This window comes from Caretta caretta, chromosome 11, assembly GCF_965140235.1.
Source record: "Caretta caretta isolate rCarCar2 chromosome 11, rCarCar1.hap1, whole genome shotgun sequence".
Lineage (NCBI taxonomy): Eukaryota > Metazoa > Chordata > Testudines > Cheloniidae > Caretta > Caretta caretta.
The window spans coordinates 6657461-6672384 of NC_134216.1; the positions used below are offsets into that span (position 1 = coordinate 6657461).

At 43.1% G+C, this 14924-nt stretch overlaps 1 protein-coding gene across 7 annotated transcripts in view; it reads right to left on the reverse strand.

The window, feature by feature from the left end:
* Positions 1 to 14924, reverse strand: part of CNTNAP5 (contactin associated protein family member 5) — a 426257-nt gene that overhangs the window by 157489 nt on the left and 253844 nt on the right. For all 7 annotated transcript variants that reach the window (XR_007359131.2, XM_075117728.1, XM_075117729.1 and 4 more), the window contains one exon: positions 5695 to 5801. Coding sequence is in view for 6 of the 7 variants with exons in the window: in XM_075117728.1 (XP_074973829.1) it covers positions 5695 to 5801 (107 nt within the window). In the remaining variant the exon portion in view is untranslated. The remainder of the gene's footprint in view (positions 1 to 5694; positions 5802 to 14924) is intronic.

Consider the following 14924-nt stretch of genomic DNA (forward strand, 5'->3'; position numbering starts at 1 on the left):
CTACCACAAAAGGGTGCTGTTAAGTACTCTTACTAAAGTGCTTTGAGATCCCAAGATGAAGATTCAAGATCATTATTTTACTCAATTCATATACACATCTGGCCCAACAGATCTGCTCTATATTTACTTGGCATATTCAATCCAATTAAGCCAAACCACAGAGTTCTGATCAACAATGTTCAAGGCATGAAGACTTCCAGGAAGCGGAGTCATTTTGCAGTCCTCAGCAATGTGCGTGATGGCTTGGGGCTGCCCGCACTGACATAGCGAACCGTCTCTAAAACACCACCGAAGTTCCATGTCTGATACAAAACTGATTGAGAAGGCTCCATTGCCTTTGGGGTGAATCAAACCCAGGTTGATGCTGAGTGTGCTCTGAGACAAGATAATTATTTGTCATTTTCTCTGTGGACCACGAAGGTCCCCATGTGTCCTCTACCATAAATCCCTCACCTGGTAAACTTATCCACAATGGTGCTGTGAGGGCAGACGACCTTGTGGTGGATTAAACAAGTCTTTAGTTAATGGCAGAGGTGGCATATCATGCAATTTCATCACGGGATTTGCTCTCATAGGCTCAGAATTATGAGTGTTTCATCAAACATCCTTGTAAGCAACAACAAATAAAGCAATATGCATCAGGGATATTCCTTCTCTCCTTGCTTTAACAGCAGAAGGATTAATGCAGGCAATAAATTATGGGAATGATTGTACTATAAGGGTGAGGGTAACAATTGTCATGTTAAATGCCCAAAACTGAAATCTCCACTGCTGAAAACTGGCTTTGACAGCTCTGCTATTGACGGACTAATATAGACTCTGCTGTGATATGCCTGGATGACAGATGGCTTATTGTCCCTTTTTAAAATACATATTTATTGATCTTATAAGGAATGTGTTATTTCCACAGACAGCTGAAAATTAATCTAACCACAATGTCATCTTAATGGCCAATCACAAGGGATCTTTTTATTATCCTGAGGGATAGAGTGACTAGATGTCCCGATTTTATAGCGACAGTCCCAGTATTTGTGGCTTTTTCTTATATAGGCGCCTATTCCCCCCCTTCCCACACACCCATACTATGTCCTGATTTTTCATACTTACTATCTGGTCACCCTTCTCAGGGATCACAAAATTTCCCTAGAATTCAAACCAAGCCTCTGGCCGGGGTGGGGGGGGTCACTTCAACCAATTCTGTTTGGTCCCTGCCCCACTGAGGTTTGGGTCAGGGCTGCATGTCAGTCTCTTGGCTGCAGAGCTACTGCACCCTGCACTAGACCCAGGATCACATGTGGGTCTCCTTGACAGACAGGATGAAAGAACAAGGAATGCCTAACCTGCTCCTGACAGGAGCAATGCTGGAGGATGAAGGCAAAGGAGGAGCTGGAAGAGGAGAAAAGGAGAATGAAAAAAGACAACCTGAGGACCGCTGAAGCAGGATATAGGATTGTCATGATAAAGCAAAGCACATGTGCCTTGCTCTTGGGAGCACTGAAATGTAGCTGCTCAGAGACCAAGACAGAGAGAGGGACGTGGAGGTGAACTGGGGGAGCACATTTGTTTCAAAGGCGGTCAGGCCAGACAAAGGCAGACCTGAAAAGTGTGGAGTCTGTCCCCTACTTGCTCCAGCTTGGAACACCAGGAACAAATTCCAGAGCAGAAAATCCATTGTGCTATTGAAGAGAGAAAGAAAGATAAAGAAAACAAAGAAATAAATTATTGTTTGTTTGCTTGTTTTTTTTGAAGACACAAAAGAAAAGGACCTATGTCATAAATATAAAGGGAAGGGTAAACCCCTTTAAAATCCCTCCTGACCAGAGGAAAACTCCTCTCACCTGTAAAGGGTTAAGAAGCTAAAGGTAACCTCACTGGCACCTGACCAAAATGACCAATGAGGAGACAAGATACTTTCAAAAGCTGGGAGGAGGGAGAGAAACAAAGGGTCTGGTCTGTCTGTCTTTATGCTGCCTTTGCCAGGGATAGACCAGGAATGGAGTCTTAGAACTTTTAGTAAGTAATCTAGCTAGGTATGTGTTAGATTATGATTTCTTTAAATGGCTGAGAAAAAAAATTGTGCTGAATAGAATAACTATTTCTGTCTGTGTATCTTTTTTGTAACTTAAGGTTTTGCCTAGAGGGATTCTCTATGTTTTGAATCTAATTACCCTGTAAGGTATCTACTATCCTGATTTTACAGAGGGGATTTCTTTACTTCTATTTACTCCTATTTCTATTAAAAGTCTTCTTGTAAGAAAACTGAATGCTTTTTCATTGTTCTCAGATCCAAGGGTTTGGGTCTGTGGTCACCTATGCAAATTGGTGAGGCTTTTTATCCAACATTTCCCAGGAAAGGGAGGGGGGGTGCAAGTGTTGGGAGGATTGTTCATTGTTCTTAAGTTCCAAGGGTCTGGGTCTGTAGTCACCTAGGCAAATTGGTGAGGCTTTTTACCAAACCTTGTCCAGGAAGTGGGGTGCAAGGTTTTGGGAAGTATTTGGGGGGAAAGACGTTTCCAAACAGCTCTTCCCCAGTAACCAGTATTTGTTTGGTGGTGGTAGCGGCCAATCCAAGGACAAAGGGTGGAATATTTTCTACCTTGGGGAACTTTTTGACCTAAGCTGGTAAAGATAAGCTTAGGAGGTTTTCATGCAGGTCCCCACATCTGTACCCTAGAGTTCAGAGTGGGGGAGGAACCTTGAACATTCTGCAGATATCTGTGCTGAAGGGGAGTGCAGATAAGATGTTTACAACAGGCTCAGCAGACAGAAAGACAATTCATATTCACATATGGAAAAGATGCTATGAGAGGAGCTTATGCAAGAAAGAGTAGGCTTGATATGACTATTGAGCACATGCATGGCTGAGTCATAAACCTCCAATACAGATGTCCAAATACTTTAGGAAGCATCTATCCTGGGAGTGCACTGATAGTGACAACATTATGTAGTGGTTAGTGCAGGAAACTGTCCATTCAGTACTCCTGGATGCTACTCTACCTGACTTACTGCTAGAAGCCAATTAGTTACCCTCTCCAAAGCTCATTTGACCAATCCATAAAATGGGTATAGTACTTCTCTACTTTACAGAGGTTTTATGGGACAATGGGCCAGGCCCTCAGCTGGTTTTAAATGGTGCAGCTCCACGGAAGCTGAGGATATGGCTCAATGTACATGAAACACTTTAGGAATCTCAGATCAGAAGCGTTCTGTGCAGTAACAGTGAGAGTTGTCCTGGTTTGCCTCCAGATCATCCATCTTTTAGGTAGCTGTCCTGGGATACTAAAAGTCCTGGGTTTTGCCAGTCATGTTCCCATGGGATCCCTCAGCCCCTGGTGGCTGTCCTGAGGGGAGCTGCATCGTGGAAGCACCTGCCCAGAGGCAGATTTGGCTCTGGAGTGTCTGGGAGTCACTGGGAGGGACGTCTCAGGAGCAGCAAGCAGGATGGGGGAGCTTGGAGATGGCACGCCCAGTCACCTCTGGGCAGTTACTGGCTGCAGGGGTCACCACCAGGCGGGAGCGGGGGGCAGTCGGCCAGCACAGTGTCCTGCTTGGCAAGGTCAAAGCCCAGGGCAGCCCCAAGAGCAGGAATCCCCTGAGCTGGTACCATGTTCTTGGAGTGGGGTGGGAAAACAGTGCACTGGGTGTGGGGTGGGCAGGTGGTATATGGGTTGTAAGTGGTGGGATATGAGGTCCAGCAAGATGACCCTTTTTTTGTGCCTCAGAGTTGGCAACCCTGAGTGGCATTATTATTAAGAGACTCCTTTCAAGGCTCAGGGACTCACTTATAAGGGACTCACTTATACTACGCCTGCACTGAATTGAGAGCTCTAGGACATTTCCAGTCTTATAGGGGTCATCCTCTGGCAGCCAGAAAGGCCACTGAGGCATGTTCAAGATGCATAGAAAGGTATGTGCAAGATTCATCACATACCAAAGCAAATATCAAGAGTTAAATTAAATTCTGTTAATTACCTTCTCCCAAAGCATTTGGATATATGGACAACTCCAGAACTTGGAGAATTTAGCCATTTCAGACATTTCTCGTCATCTTTTATACCAGTGTTCAGTGCTCTGCTGAAAGGCTAATAAAGCCAAGAAAGGATAGACTTTCTGAAAGCTATAATATAGCTCTTAGCCTTAAAATCACAGAAATACAGAAGTGGGAGATGAGAGTCTAAGGAGGTAACAGAAGCTACTGGAATAAGGGTCACGAAGCATTTAACAGAGCTGTAACCTTTTGGAACCTGAGACTATGTTATGTGACTGAGGCCAAATAATAAAGATTGGGCTCTTGCCACCACTCCTGCATGGCATACCCTTATTCCACAAGAAACGGATCATGTTGGAGATGGGTTAGTGTGGCATTTACACAAAAACTCATAATACAAAGTCCTTGGGTCTTGGAATCAGACCTCTCACCACAAAGTAAGAAAGGCTTTTACTCTGCTCTCATGCTCCAAGACCACACCCCTGCACACTGGGTTTTGGTTAGAGTGACCTCTCAACCAGGGAATATTTAGTACAGTTCTTTTGCCATCTTGTTACACTATAAGGTGAAATAGAATTAATTACTTCTATACTCAAAACTTAAAGGAAAATTAACCAAAACACTCAAAATTTTCATGGCAGAGAGGTTGATAATAAAAATGCAAATGAAGCATGGCCTAGTCTGTATTCTCCCCCTGGCACCAATGAGGGAGGTAAAAAGTTTTATCCCTCAAGCCCCTTGGTGGACATACACAGAGATGTATATATGCCTCTGTGTGTGTGTGCACATCTCTGTGTGTGTGTGTGTGTGTACGCATGCACATATTCCTCTTTGTATGCCTATTAATGAATGGACATTAGACCTGGGCAAACAACAGAGAACCAAATTAGGAATGTTTTCTTTAAATGTTTCACTTTTTCACTCCAAAATTTGAATGTAATAAAAGTACAAAGGAAATTGAACAGCTATGTAGCTACCCTGCTACAGTATTTTAAATTCTGAAATGTCATCGGAACATAGTCATTTGATACATTTTGACCAGATATAATTAATACACAGTTATATTAATATGTAAAAACTTTGTTGTGAAACAGTTAAAGTTGCCTCCCCACACACATGATGTTACAAAACCATATACAATAAAAAAATTATTTAACAGAACATATCCTCTGCAGCCCACAGACATGTTACCATTGGCACAAGTACCGATCACCTGACATCAGACTTAACCCCCCCTCTTCACCACACTACCTGTTCCCATCACTATTATGGGCGTGCGAAATAGCAGTGGTATGACCAGTCCCTCAAAAATACACACACACATTTTTCTACAGCAAGATATCTTGATGAACCGTTAAAATGTGAAAAATACAGAAACAGCAAGTTAGAAAAAGAAACCCAATTCTTTGGTGGCTGCTGAAAAAAAGGAGATGAGAAAATAAGATAAAGGAGAATGAAAGAGTGTCCTTTGACTTTTGATTTATCTCCAGAAATTCTTCTTCAAGTGTGTCAAGAGACTTGTGTGTTTGTGTAATGAATTTCTTGGCTGTTTGTAGTCTAACTGCTGACCCTTTGCAATCCTGTCTGAGCAGAGTCTATTGCTTCCTGTAATAACAGATGATTTCTCGAAGCACTCCATCTGTGCTTTAGCACCACAATCTCATTCAGGCCAGCCTTATCCAAGTATGCTTAACTGGTTTACTTACAGTTATGGCAGGTTTCTCCCATGTAACCCATTTCGTTACAATCACAGTAAAAGGTGGTCCAGGACTGGGAGCATTTTCCTCCATGTTCACAGTAGTTGGGCAAACATCTAATTGGAGATGTTAAAAAAGCCAATTAATTGTAAGCATTTCAGCAGAGATAGCACAGGCAAGGAAGTGTCCCCCGCCTTCCCCCCGCCCAAAGCTTCCTGGAATGGCATCACTTCACACAATGGCTGAAATAATTATTTCTTCCTCTGATCCACTCGAAACAACAACATTCAGAACAGATACCCATTACCACACATAATACATTCAAAGAGAAGCCCTTACGAACAACAAAATACCCAGCTTGTTTCTGTCCCTAAGAAACCAAAATGCCACTTTCATTCTGATCTCAGATAAGGAGAACAAATACCAGGTGAAAAAGCTATAGAAGATCTTGTTTCAAAAGATAGGTTTCAGAGTAACAGCCGTGTTAGTCTGTATTCGCAAAAAGAAAAGGAGTACTTGCGGCACCTTAGAGACTAACAAATTTATTTGAGCATGAGCTTTCGTGAGCTACAGCTCACTTCATTGGATGAATATAACTTCATCATCCGATGAAGTGAGCTGTAGCTCACGAAAGCTCATGCTCAAATAAATTGGTTAGTCTCTAAGGTGCCACAAGTACTCCTTTTCTTGTTTCAAAAGAGAAGGCTTTCCTCCCCCCCGCCCCGCCCCACCCCTTTCTCCTTTGGTCTAATGTGGTTTGCAGCTATACAAATTAAGCTGCACCTCAGCTGTGGAAGTACAAACAATACATAAGCCTCAACGAAAAGGACAAAAAATGTGTTTATGAATTGTGTATTCTCTGTTCATCTCTTCATTTTAGTTGGTGTTCCTCCAAAGCATTATTGCCACGTAAGTATTAAAAGAAGAAAGAGGTATAACCGTATGCAGCAAGGGAACTGAATAGAAGCAGAAGCTGTGGGAGGCAAATCCAATCTAAAGTGAAGTAAGAAATTCTGATCTCCATTACAGCGATGTAAAACCAGAGTCACTTTGTTGACTCAGATGGAGTTACACTAGCGTAACTGAAAGCAGAGCTTGCCCCAATGTTTTTATTTTCTACTGTGTATTGGATAATCTCCTTGATGTTGTATGTTTGGTTTTTCAGTCAGTAACCCGTGTATACTGTGACGGGGCAAGGCCAGGTGGCTATAGAAAAGTAGTGGGAGATAGATATATTAGCTCCAGGCTAAACAAATCCCTGGTACCAGGATAAGTGAAATGCCAGCTGCTCCAGGTCAATTAAGACACCTGGGGCCAATTACGAACTTTCCAGAAGGCAGGGAGAATGCTAGGTTGATTGGGAAACCTGAAGCCAATCAGGGGCTGGCTGAAACTAGTTAAAAGCCTCCCAGTCAGCCAGGTGGGGGTGCATGTCAGGAGCTGAGGGAGGAAGTTGCGCTGTTGGAGAGTCTGAGTAGTACACACCATATCAGGCACAAGGAAGGAGGCCCTGAGGTAAGGGTGAAGTGGAGTTTGAGGAAGTGAGCGCTGCTGTGGCGGAAGTAGCCCAGGGAATTGTACATGTCATGTTTCTAAAAGGTCAGCTACCATAGCTGAAACTATTAGGGTCTGTGGGCTGGAGCCTGGAGTAGAGGGTGGGCCCGGGCTCCCCCCACACCTTTGCTCCCTGATTAATCACTGAGACTGGGAGCCAACAGAGACTGTGCAAGGAAGGATAACTTCTCCTCATCTCCCTCGCTGGCTTATGATGAAAATGGCTCAGCAGACTGTCACCCTTGTCTCTAGAGAGAGAAGGGTTACGTGGAGGGTCACAGTGAGCCTCCGAGGCTAGCGAAATCTGCCAGGAAATGCGGGACTCACGGAGGCAAGGACAGAGCTTTGTCATAACACACAGTGATTCACTTAGATGTAGATGGGAAAGAAAGACAATCCATCCACTCCACATGCACTACAACTGCATGATCTGTTCCCGTGCTGTAACTGCCCAGCCTTTGCTCCTTTCCACAGGACAGATCCTCAGCTGGGGTAAATCAGCAGTGAAGTCAATGGAGCTACACTGATTTACACCAGCTGTAGCCCTGCGCAGGGGGGAGCATGCTCGGCTGCTCTGTGGGGACGGCACATGCACAAAAAGACACCGGGGTTTTTTCTGTGGTTCGCGTCACCATTTACTAACGATCCCACTGTGTCATTTAACGGAGGTCTGCAACTTTAAGATCTTTGCAAAGCTTGCTTCCTCTAGGGCTCTGACAAACAAATTGCTGTTTATATTCATACCTAGACAAGGGTCATTAAGCATCAAAGTACCAGATGCAAAAAGCTTGTGTAACCCACACACCTTCTCGGTGTGGTGTTCTGTCTCATCTAGTGGCACTGAGACCACTTAGACAAGGAGAGAGAGAGAGGTTGAGTCTGCTCTACAGCCTTAGATAACAGCCAGTTGGCTTTTAGCTCACGCAGTAGAGCCTCATGCACTAAACTCCAGAGGCCCCAGGTTCGCTCCTGCCCACCAACGACCGGGGTCTTTCGGCGTTACACTTTCAGAACACATGCAGAGGTTGACTCTACAATTGCTCCACCTTGTACTATTTCATCAACCCTACTTGAGTTGCAGGGAAAGAATGGATCAGTGAGGACAGCTGCTTTCTGTGACACAATTCCCCGAACTTCTGTGAAGGCCACTGTTGACATTAATTTACCTGCTGCCCCACTCCATAAGTCAGAATGCCCCACCGCTGAAGGCATATTCAGGGGTAGCAACCAGTATTTATTGATAGCGGGATTCCTGCATGAGTTGCCCTGCCAATGGGCTAGAGGGGAAGTGAAGAACTCGGAGTCAGCGAAGAGGCACAAGACCTCTGGGTCGCTGGCCATGAACCTCAACAGAGATCCATACAAATCTCACGGTGCTGTTGGCGCTAGTGGCCAGACTCCTGCCTCTTATGGGAGACAGGAACCCTGGATGTCCCAAAGGAAGAATAAAGAGGAAGCACTTTGAAAAGGCCTGAGTTAGTTCCACTGACTTTCTCCATGGACTCAGGCACTGTTGAAAATTTTACCCAAATGCCATAAATCCAGCCTTTTGCTGTCCTGTCCCGTCCCCTTCAGGTGTAGCCTGTGTAGTGGCTGACAGAGCCCATCAATGTTACTTGGCATTTGTACAACTCCACTGAGCAGAAAGAGCCCAAGGCATTGTACAAATGCTAATTAACTCCCCCCCCCCCCCCCCCCCCCGCAGCACCCATGTGAAGCAGGTATTCCTATCCTTATTTACAGACAGACAAGCTTAGGCATGGAGAGATGCAGTGACTTTCTCAAGGTCACCTGCATCTCCAGAAATGGAACACATGACTCTCGAATGTCTATTCCCCTTCTTTAATGTCTTTTCTGCAAATTCCTTAACTCAACCACAGTTCAATTGAAAAATATATCTGCACCCTCGCCACTTCGCCCTAGAAAAGCAGGGTGGTCTAATGGATAAGACATTTCAAACCTCTGGCCAGCTTTATGGGGCAGAATTTGTCTTGGCTCTTATGTCCTCTGGGGCCATGGGACAACCCCTAGTACAAGCTAGAGCAGCCATTAGGCTACCTTAAAGTTTCACTCCCACTTCAGTGGATCACATTGGGCTTGCAAGGGTGCAGATCTGTCCACCTTAGCCATGCTTCCTCCCTCCGGCGACACACCTTTCCTGCCTTAGCCACTGCACCAAAATGCTACTTGTATTCCCTGCTTCCGTGGAGGCTTGTACATCTCAATTCTGCCACCTGTAAGATGGGGAGAGTAACACCCACCTCAAAGGGGTTTGGAAAGAATAAATACTTATTAAAAGATGTGAAGTGCTAAGCACAATACTGTGTTATCATCACTTACAGAATTGTATCATGAACTGATGAACACATTTTCTGCCCATTTAAGTTACCTCTTATTAATTAACCCCATGCAATAAAGTTAATTACTAGTAATTTGAGGTTTCCCAAAGGTCCATGTCTGATGCTTAGCCACATATATTCTAACAGAACAGCTTTCCTTTAAAATGCTTTAGAAGACAAATGGAAATGAAAACTGACCTTCAACTTTCTAAAGACACATTTTTCTTCCCCCAATAATGCTCAAAATGCAAGCTGCATTGTCTGTATAGGCTTTAATGCTGTTAATAAATTCAAAATTAGACTGTTTGCATTCTTTAGTCTATTTGCTTTAATTGGCACCAGCTGCATTGATCTCGTTTTTGGTCAGATAACTAACTCTTCTAAAAGCTTCTGAAACCAATTTCTGAACATCTCCACACTAACAATTACCATAATCCCATTCTAGTCCAGCAATTGTGTGTTCATTAGAAGCTTAATTTATCCTAATTGCCATCGAAGTCAACATTAGGAAATAGCCATGATGAAAATTAATCAAGGGACGGATAAATTATTGGATGTCTAATTCCACAATTGTCCCAGATTCCTGGGTCCAATTACATTATCTTTTTGTATTACAAGAGTGCCTACTTATCATTATTTGTGTTACGGTAGTGTGTAGGAGGTTTCAACTGAGATCACAGCCCCATTATGCTAGGCTCTGTACATAAGCACAGTAACAGACAGTCCCTGCCCCAAAGAGTTTGCAATCCAAATAGACAAAGGAAAGGTTATCCCCATTTTACAGATGATGAGAAATGAAGAAACTTGCCCATGATTTCCGAGGAGTCTGTGGCATAGACAGGACTCTGGTTCCCTGAGTCCCAGACCTGCACCATAACCACAGGACCATGGTATCACATGGCAATTGATTTTGACAATGTTGTGCCAATCGGGTGTAATTTCCTTCTTTGGAAGAAGCCTCCAAATTTAAAGGAAAATCAAGCTGGAATATACCGTCATTGGAGGCATAGCCTGAACAAGAGCACTGGCAATCTATGGGTAAGACACCCTGCTCTAAAATGCACGTGTGGGGTTCCCTCTGACTTCAACAGGAGACCTGCACACACATGGGAAGGCAGAATTTGGCCCCTTTGATAGGAATGATCAAAGAATAATGATGATAAAATGACTTGAATGGAAAGACGGAAGAAGATCCATGCGTTTGATGTTGCATTTGGCATGAAATGAATCTGGTGCTTTCATTGAGCTCCTCATGAACTCTGGGTGATATCCCACAGTCAGCACAAGACATCACACATGCACCAGTCACTGTTTTTCCTCCCAGTTGTAGGGGGAAATAGCAAAAAGGAGCAGTCCGGTACTAAAGTTCCACAGATGTAGTTCTGTTGAAGTGAATGGAACTGGGCCAACAGACACGCGCTGAGAATCGTGCCAACAGTACTTCCCATCTAATGATCTTAGACTGCTTTCTAAACATTAATGACTCAAAAACTCAGCACACCCCTGTGAGGTAAGGTAATACTACTCAACTGAAGGGAAGAAAGTGACTGGCCCAAAGCCCAAGAAAGTCTGTGGCTGAACCAGGAACAGAACATAGAATCAGAGAATATCAGGATTGGAAGGGACCTCAGGAGGTCATCTAGTCCAACCCTCCGATCAAAGCAGGACCAATCCCCAATTTTTGCCGCAGATCCCTGAATGGTCCCCTGGCTCCCATTCCTGAGCTTTTAACTGACTAAACGGCTTCATTGTGTGTATAGTATCCATACACCTTCCGGTTCTAAAATGGAGGGAGGGAGCCTGCTGGCTACTGAGCTCAACAGTCCAGAGATGGGGAACTTTCAGGCAAAGATTCTGGGGATAAGCCCAACCCCTAGAAAAAGTAACAAGAGAGTTTTACTGTCCATGAAGTACAGAAGATCTCCCTTTTTTAGAGGTCTCATTGGACAGAGCAAGTTGCAGATTACACAAGTTAATCACTTCAGAACAATCAAGGACTTGGAAAGTACAGTGTCAGGTGATTTGAAAATTTCAAATGAGCGCTTAATTGGCAAAAGTGGTCCTTAACACTGGAACTTTCTATTACAGCTGGTCATAACTTCCCCCCTCCCCATGAAATATGGACTTTTTTTTTCTCAACTTAGAACTTTGAGAAAAGACTTTTGTGTGTTTGAATTTTTTCTGTTTTTTTCCTTGACATTTAAATTTTTTTCAAACATTGAAATGTTGAACGTTCATGTTTGTTCTTTCTCTTCTTTTCTCCTCTTCCTTCATTCTCCCCCTTCCCCACACCCCAATGAATGACATCTTAGCTTGGGTTTGTTTTTTTCTCCTCTTACCCCCCTGCTTTCTCCCCCCTCCACACACACTTTTTCATTTCTTTTTCCAGTTTTATTTTTGCTACTTTAACTTTTCAGAATGTGCTCAACTTTGGAAGAACTGGAGTGTCAGAGATTATTTCCTTTTTCCCAATACTTTCTTTTCCCAAAATGGAGGACGTTTTGAAAAGATACGGAGTACCAAAATGAAAAATGAAAACAGAATATCTTGGCCTTCATTCATTCTATTACAGTCAGTGGACAAAAAAAAAAAAAAAAGGAAAAGGAAAACCAACAATATGAATTTTTTCCCAAAAATATTCCATGAAAATCATAGAAAAAAATGGTTCCATTTTGATTACTATGTCCATATTTCAACCAGCTCTAATCTCTATCTTCATCGGTCCAAGCTCAGATACCTTGGTGATATTGCATACCTACATAGAGAGAGCCTAGATTTGGTGACCTGTGGGACATACTGTAAGATTCATATGGTTTCATGGTGGCTGGGGAAGGATGGTGGAATGAAGCTGTTCTGTGGGGGAAGGAACAGAGCCCATTATCTTGCACGCATGTTTTTAAGGTTTGATTTTTGTTATTATTAAAATTTGTGTTCTTAATAATGCTAAACACTAAATGCACCCAGAGTTTAGGAATGAAATGCATATAAATAAATAAAATAAAGGAGATACATAAACCGTTCTCTGGTTAGAATTCATCATTTTGCAAGGCAAACTCAGGGACTCCATCTGCAAAGACTTAGTAAATAAATAGAAATAATAGGGCATTACAGTGACATGCAACTGTATACAGCTGACCAATGTACCAAGAGAGTGCTTGTTACGTGAATGGTGGATATCCAAGCAATTCCAGTAAAGGGAACACCACTCTGCACCCTCTTATATTCCCTTAGGAGCTCAGAGCTGAAGAGTTAGACCCCAGGAGGTGGTCAAGTCACCCCACCACTACATTAGGAAAACAGCTGGTTGAAAAGTCTTGCAGACTTAGGCTACAAGTGTTCAAATTAAGCAGTGGTAGCAGAAGCAGAAACACTGCCAGCTATCAGGAGACCCACGCTCCACACTGAAGCCAATGGGTGAACAGCACTGACTTCACAAGTTTTATGGAAAGAGCCAAACAGAGCAGCGGTATCAGAATCACAAATGTTGTTGAAGAGATCACTCTGCTCGCACTACCCCTAAAATTACTTGTAGTCGCAATTGTTAAGCATATTTCATGCGTGTGCTTGCTTGATCTCACTTACTCTGGAATTATATTGGGGTAATGAGAATGGAATTTGGCACAATCTTGAATAGTGCATGGAGTTCTGGTTGACCCATATCAAAAAGAATTGGAAAAGGTACAGAGAAGAGCAACAAGAAACAACTGGGGGGTGGGAGGGTGGAACAGCTTCCATACCAGGTGAGATTTAAAACCCTGGGGCTGTTCATCTTAGAAAAGAGAAGACTGAGGGAGGATATGACAGAGGTCTATAAAATCATGACTGGTGTTGAGAGAGTGAATAAGGAAGTGTTATTGACCCCTTCACATAATACAAGAACTAGGGGTCACCTGATGAAATTAAGAAGCAACAGGTTTAAATCAAACAAAAGGAAGTACTTCTTCACACAAGGCACAGCCAGCCTGTCAAATTTGTTGCTGGGGGATGTTATGAAGGCCAAAAGTGTAACTGAATGAATGAATGAAATGAATTAGAAAATGAATTAGATACATTCATGGAGAATAGGACCATCAATGGCTATTAGACAAGATGATCAGGGATGCTACCCCATACTGTGGGTGTCTCCAGACCTCCAACTGCCAGAAGCTGGGACTGGCCAAGAAGGGATAGATCACTCAGTAATTGTCCTGTTCTGTTCATTCCCTCTGAAGCACCTGGCATTGGCCTTTGTCAGAAGACAGGATACTGGGCTAGATGGAAAATTGGTCTGACCCACTATGGCTGTTTTTATGTTCTTAAAACATTCTTTCTTTAGACCAGGGTTTCCCAAATTTGGTTCACATCTTGTTCAGGGTAAGCCACTGGTGCTCTGCGAGACACTTTGTTTACCTGAGCGTCCACAGGTATGGCTGCTCGCAGCTCCCAGTGGCTGCAGTTCGCCTTTCCCGGCCAATGGGAAGTGCAGGAAGCCGCGCGGGCCGGGCCACAGCTTCCCACAGCTCCCATTGGCCGGGAATGGGGAACCACAGCCACTGGGAGCTGCGAGCATCTGTACCTGTGGATGCTCAGGTAAACAAAGCATCTTGCAGCCTGCAGGGGCTTACCCTGAACAAGCCGCGAACCAAGTTTGGGAACCCCTGCTTTAGACTAAAAAAACCCTCAAAGCCAGTTTTTCTGGTAAAGAAAAAGGCTACTTCAGAACACCAAAATGGAGTTCAGATGCCACTGTGCTGAGTGTGGCATAAGAGCCTGAACAGAATAGGATGGGGCTGTCCTGATACCTGATTTTATTCTGCTCTGAACTAGGCTATTTCTCTTGGGCATTGCAATATACATTGTCCTTATTCATTGTTCTTAGAGTCTGTGATGTCTGCATAAAGCAAAGACAGGCAAAATATTTAGCAAGTGTTCCTTCAAGTTCCAGATATCAGCATGAGACAGCAGGGCAAATTATTTAAATCAAGATTTCCTGCTTGCTGATTAAAATCTTTTTGATTAAAATCAATTGATTTTAATCTTGTTTTTCACTTGTACTTTTTTAGTTATTTTCCCATAGAAAGATTGATTCTCATTGATTGGTATAATTTGGTACTTCTTTTTGCTAATCAGGGGGATACACTATATTTATAGACCTTTATTTACGCAATTATACAGTTTAACAAATGTATTCAGATTCTTTATACTTTTTTATGTTAGAAAATGATGACTGATGCATTTCTAATTTAGTAGGTGATTTACTTTTTACTTGAGTTTTGCATTATGCTGCATTTGGATGGAAATTGGAGTTCAATTAAAAATGCACAAAATCAGCATTTTAATTTTTTTTCTATTAGTTAAATAAAACTA